This window comes from Oppia nitens, unplaced genomic scaffold (assembly GCF_028296485.1).
Source record: "Oppia nitens isolate AA-2021 unplaced genomic scaffold, nextdenovo-longstitch-racon4-pilon3 scaffold16_pilon_pilon_pilon, whole genome shotgun sequence".
Classification (NCBI taxonomy): domain Eukaryota; kingdom Metazoa; phylum Arthropoda; class Arachnida; order Sarcoptiformes; family Oppiidae; genus Oppia; species Oppia nitens.
The window spans coordinates 478,551-485,941 of NW_026533195.1; the positions used below are offsets into that span (position 1 = coordinate 478,551).

General features: G+C 21.1%; 1 protein-coding gene across 1 annotated transcript; it reads right to left on the reverse strand.

The window, feature by feature from the left end:
• Nucleotides 1–1,072: 1,072 nt before the first annotated feature.
• LOC128965200 (transmembrane protease serine 9-like) lies at nt 1,073–4,634 on the reverse strand. The gene is made up of 4 exons (XM_054311851.1): nt 4,612–4,634; nt 4,215–4,470; nt 3,047–3,503; nt 1,073–1,747 (listed from the first exon to the last, which is right to left on the reverse strand). Exons 1-4 carry the CDS (start codon nt 4,616–4,618, stop codon nt 1,073–1,075), a joined length of 1,395 nt encoding a protein of 464 aa, XP_054167826.1. The 5' UTR covers nt 4,619–4,634.
• Between the last annotated feature and the right edge of the window lie 2,757 nt (nt 4,635–7,391).

Sequence of the window (7,391 nt, forward strand, 5' to 3'; positions counted from 1 at the left end):
CATACACATACACATACAAACATACACATACACATACAAACATACACATACACATACACATACACATACACATACACATACACATACACATACACATACACATACACATACACATACACATACACATACAAACATACACATACACATACAAACATACACATACACATACACATACACATACAAACATACACATACACATACACATACAAACATATACATACACATACACATACAAACATACACATACACATACAAACATACACATACACATACACATACAAACATACACATACACATACACATACAAACATACACATACACATACACATACACATACACATACAAACATACACATACACATACACATACAAACATATACATACACATACACATACAAACATACACATACATACACATACAACAAACATACACATACACATACAAACATACACATACACATACAAACATACACATACACATACACATACAAACATACACATACACATACACATACAAACATACACATACACATACACATACAAACATACACATACACATACACATACACATACACATACACATACACATACACATACACATACACATACACATACACATACACATACACATACACATACACATACACATACACATACACATACACATACACATACACATACACATACACATACACATACACATACACATACACATACACATACACATACATACACACACATACACATACACATAAATTAATAAAAACAAAAATATATATAAATTTATTATATTATATATATGTGTGTTTATTAACACATAATTTTTTTTAATTTTATAATTGTCGATTTTAAAAATTTCAAAAAACAACAACAAAACAATTATAATAAATACAATAAAACAATAATCTATATATTTATATATAGCTATTTACAGTGTATATTATAAATAAATTTAATTTATATGTATAATAATCTATATGTCTAGCAGTTATATATATATATACTTTTCTTGTATTATACTATCAGATAATTATTTAAAAAAAATAACTAAACATTTATATACTATATAATAGTCATACGGTATTATCAACTGTAGACTCAGGTAGTGGATCATTGTGGGTGGTAGTAGTGGTGATGGCATCACTTTCATCAGCACTGGTATCTGTAGTAGTAGTCGTAGTAATTGTTTGACTATTTTTTAGTCGATGATCCTCATCATCAGTATCATCAGTATCCTCCACCACATCCACCCCCGTAGTGGTGCCAACTACTGGTGCGGTAGTAGTAGTAGTAGTAGTAGTAGTAGTACTTAAGCTAACCTTATTTTTTGAAATGTTTTTAGTATTATTATTATTATTATTAACTAAACTTTTTTTTGGCGATACAATAGCACCGGTTGTTTTTGACACTACAGTACTACTACTACTACTACTACTACTACTACTACTACCATTAACTTTAGATATTTTTGTTGTTGTTGTCGACAATTTGTTGGCTATCAATGGAGGAACGGTAGTAATTGTTTTTGTTGATGATGATTGCACAGGTAGTTTCAGCATGGTAGTTTTATTAGTAGTATCTAATTGGTCGCTTAGTTTAGCATGGTCGACTATCCAATCGATAAAATTGGATACTTTAGTATAGATGCCGGGAAAGTTAGGTTCAGCGCAGGGCAAACCAAACGATACTATACCCACCAAATAGTATCGGCCATCGATTTGCTGGACTAGCGGACCACCTGAGTCACCCTAATATATATATATATATATATATATATATATATATATATATAGACAGTATATAATTTATTTATTTTTTGTGTGATTAGTTAATTAAAATTTAAAAACAAAATAATAAAATTTAAATATTGTATTAATAATTATTTTTTATTTGTAAAAATATTTATGTAATAATAATAATTGGAAAAAAATATTATAGTTATTAAAATCATTAAGAATAGTATTATTATTATTAAAATCATTATTATTATTATTATTATTATTAAAATTATTAGCAAAAAAATAAATAAATAATTTTATACTATTATAAATTAATTAACTCCTATTGTAACTAAATAAATAATTAATTGACATTTATATTTAATAATTTTTAAGTTTAATTACAGTTTTTTTTAAATGTTTTTTTAAATGTTTTTTTTTGTTAGTTTTGTTAATTTTATAAAATTATTTAATTATAGTATTTATAGTATTTATGTTATGTTAATATTATTAATAATTAAATTAACAAAAGAAAATTAATAAATAATAATTATTCTCAAAAAACTAAATTCATTATTACTATTATTTTTTAATATAAATTTAAAAATTGATTTTATAAGTAAATAATAATAATAATAATAATTATTACTATAATTATAATTAGGCATACCATACATGCACGAATATATCAAATAAAATTAATTAACAAATTTTTTACTAAAATATTAATTATTTTCTAACTAATAATATAATCATAAATTTATATTATTATTATTTCTAAAAAAAACTAAAATAATAATAATTATTAATTAATTAATTAATTAATTAACAAATTTTTTACTAAAATATTAATTAATTTCTAACTAATAATATAATCATAAATTTATATTATTATTATTTCTAAAAAAAAACTAAAATAATAATAATTATTAATTAATTAATTAATTAATTAATTAACAAATTTTTTACTAAAATATTAATTAATTTCTAACTAATAATATAATCATAAATTTATATTATTATTATTTCTAAAAAAAACTAAAATAATAATAATTATTAATTAATTAATTAATTAATTAACAAATTTTTTACTAAAATATTAATTAATTTCTAACTAATAATATAATCATAAATTTATATTATTATTATTTCTAAAAAAAACTAAAATAATAATAATTATTAATTAATTAATTAATTAATTAACAAATTTTTTACTAAAATATTAATTAATTTCTAACTAATAATATAATCATAAATTTATATTATTATTATTTCTAAAAAAAACTAAAATAATAATAATTATTAATTAATTAAGATATATAAGCATACCATACACGAGTCCTGGCCACCCTGTCCGCCGGCGCACATTTTTTTCTTGCCCAACTTAACGTAGCGCCGGTAGTTTTTTTGGCACTTCCCGTAGTCATAGATGGGCACCTGTAGTTTTTGTAGTAGTTCAGGTTTTTGTTCATATTCGCCCAGTTGACCGAAACCAGACAAAGTCAACTGTCCACCGGGTTCCTGATTTTTCTGGGGTAAACATACATTGTTTACTGTATATTGTTGTCGTTTACTACCGGCAGCGGCACCGGTATCTACTTGACTTAGTCGGCTAACTATTGGGCCGTTAACAGTAACCAGGGCTATGTCGTTGATTTTATTTTGGTCATCCCATTCCCGGTGTACCTGTACACGTCTAATTGTATAGTTATAGGCTCCCTGTCCACTGATATAGTTGCTACCCACACGGATAAGTAGACTGGAAAATTCAGCCGGTTCTTTAAATCTATTTATTTATTTTTTTTTTAATAAAAAATATATATATATAATTTCAAATAACAAAAAAATAAAATAAAAATGTTTTGTTATTTTTTTGATGAAATAAAATTAATTAATTAAATAATAAATCTAATTATAAATATATTATTGTTATTTATTTTTTTCTAATAATTAAATATAATTTTACAATATATATAATATATAGATAATTGTTTAATTGAATTTGTATATAAAAATACAAAAATTTAATTGTTGATCCTAAAATTGTATTAATTAATTTATTTATTTTTTAATTTATTGTTTTTTTTACTAATTTGAAAATGATAATTTGAAACTTTTTTATTATTATTTATTTTTAGCATATATATATATATATTAAAATTAATTTTATTATTAATAACTTTGAATAACTAATAATAATATATATATATAAAATATAAGGATATAAATTATTATTATTAATTTATAGTAATAATAATAATAATGTTAGACAATAAAATTGCCTAGATAATATTATTATTATTAAATTCTATAATAAATAAAATTATTAAAATTATTTACAGTTTGTACTGTAAAAACTAATTGTAAAATTAATTTTTTTAGGGAGAGGTTTATATTTATATAAAATTTAAAAAAAAATTAAAAAACAATAATTCGATAATTATAAAAAAAAATTAAAACAAAAAAAAATATTAATATCTAAAAAAAAATTACATACTTACTAAAACAATGTGCCGCACTAATAACCAGGGTCTCGCTCAGCAGGGTAGCCCCACAAAAATGATCATATTTGTTTTTATTTTTATAATATTTTGCCACGCTAATCATCCAGGGAAATTCATGGGGTAGGGCATCCTCACCGCCAACAATACGGCCCATACCTACGGCACCGGTATACAGTTTTTTAGGTGCCTTTCCTTGGGTACTGACATTGAACTGTAGGCCACAGTTTTCACCATTGATTATATTAATGGCTATTAATTATTATTAGTTATATATATATGAAAACCAAAAAAAAACAATTAATTAATTTAAAAATAAAATTTAATATTATAAGGACTGGAAATAACAAAAATTAATTTAATAATAAAAATATTATTATTTATTTTAATTACTTGCCATTTATTTTTCCAAACTCTATGTTAATTATAATGTTAATTATAAATATAGATTTAAATAATTTTTGATAATTAAAATTCATTTATATATATATATTGATACAGGCACAAAAAATTAAAATTAATAGATATTTATTTATTTAATTTGTAATAATTATATATTCAAAAACAAAAATAACATTTACATTTTAATTTTGTCGATTTCCACACAAATAAAATGGCGATTAATTATAATATTGATTTTGTTTTTTTTAAACATATGTATTTGTAAAATATTTTATTTGACTTTTAAAAAGTTTTTTTTATTTTAATATTTAATTTTAATTAAATAGTGTAAAAATATAGAGACATATAGTTTAATAATACTACTAATTATTATTATTATTATTGATTATTGATTATATAATATTTATGTTATTATTATGTTATAAGTATTAGTTATATAATAATTGACATTTTTTTGTTAGTTTTTTTTAAAAAAATTGTGTAAATAAATATAATTAACATTTTTATTTAACAACAATAAATAAAAATCAATATTTAATTATTTTTCTAGATATCAATATATTTAAAATACATATAATTATTATTTTATTAACTTATTTATGTTTTATGATTTTTAATAATTATAAGTTATACATATTATAATTATTTTTGTTAAAAATAAAATGTTTATATTGTGCTCACAAAAAATAATATCTATTATAATTGATATTAAAAATATTCATAACATTTTTATGAACTAAAAACAACAACAATTAATTGCTATTGAATATTAGTCTAGATTTTACATTAAAAAAAACAAAAATTAAAAACTAATGATAAAACAATCAATTGATGTAAAAAATAGATCCATTAAAACATACCCCAGCCATACACACCCACCCACACACCCACTCATAAACTAAAATCATAAATTTAACTAGCTTGAAAAAGTTCATTGCAAAAATACCAAATTGTTTTTTTTAATTGAAATCAATTAGCATGCTCAATTTTACTTATACAAACACACATACACATAATTTATGGATAAACTTATTATTATTTTTTGGGGAGGGGGTAATATACCAATTAAGGGGTACCCCAATTAATCCATAAATTACGTACTCACCCACAAAAAACGTTAACCTGGTTTTAATTTGAATTCTAATTGTCTAATCAATCTATTGTGTCTGTATAATGATAACAGCATAGTTGCTTACATAGAAAATGATCCACATAATATTTACACATTTCAATTCAAATAGACCTAGTACCTTAAATTTAAATCGCCTCCGGGTGTGCATGATCAATTTCAATTGTTGATGATCATCTAGTTTATAACGGTAGGTCAATAAATTACGTTCCAATCGTCTACATAACCGATTGATAGCATTGATAATCAATTGAGATGAAAAACAACTTGAACTAATATCCAGTACCGAGTTGACCATAAATAACGTAATCGATATTTTATTCGAAGTGTCCATTTCGATGACACCGAAACTACACAAGCATGAGGTCATCAGTACAGAGTTGACACCGATTTTTATCAACATAACGGTTCCGATTAAGGAATTTATTTTTTCGACTTTTCCCGTCAATTCCAGAAATGTTTCGCCAATTCCCGGAATATTCTGTGTACTGCCGCTATAGGTTTTGATTCGGTATGTAAATTCTATATATATATATATATAATTAAAAAATAAAATAAATATATTTAAAAAATAATAATTTTAAAAAAGTCTATGAATGCTTAAAATTTTTAAAAAAATTATAAAAATTATATATAATTTAGTTTTTATAGAAAAAATATATTGTACATGTTAAAAAATATATAATTTTGTTTTTTAGAGAAAATAAATTATATATATATATTGTACATGTTAAAAATTATATAATTTATTTTTTAGGTAAAAATAAAAAAATATATTGTACTTGCTAATAAAATATATAATTTCTATTTTAGTAAATATAAATTCTATATTGTACATGTTAAATATAATTTATTTTTTAGTTAAAATAAAAATATATATTGTACATGTTAAAAAATATATAATTTATTTTTTTGAGAAAATAAATTATATGTATATATTGTACATGTTAAAAATACATTTTTTTAATTAAAAAATAAATTATAAATTATACATGATAAAATACATATATATATAGTCTACTAATACCTGTTAATTGTTGACGTATAACATATCCGCTATACATTAATAGGGTTATGACTGATGTTTTTGTAACCGCTATCAATATAGACATAAACCCATAGAATAGTATACGAAATTTATGCTGGGTAAATACATTGGCCAATGAGCTAGTTGAATTAACTTGGATAAAATTCAATTCGACCGAGATCAATTTCAATATGGTTACCAATAGTATGAATAGAAATATGGATACTATTTCGCTAAGCGATCGTAGATGACCTAGATAACCAAAAAATAAATTTAAAAAAATAATACTAATTTAATAATATTTTATTTAATTTAAATTTAATAATATTTTATTTTAGTTATATTTAAAATTTAAAATTTAAAGTTTTAAGTTTAAAGATTTAAAATTAAAATAATATATATATATAATTAAAAATAAATAAATAAAATAGTATATATTTTTTTTAACTAGACTCTACTGTAATGTAATTAATTGGTTAAAACTGTAAACTATAAATTTATATAAAAAAATATTTTATAAATAAAATTAATCTATAGTTAAAAAGTTTATGATTTTATTTTAAAACTGTATTTATTTATTTTTTTTATTATTTCTAATATAAGTGATACTAAATA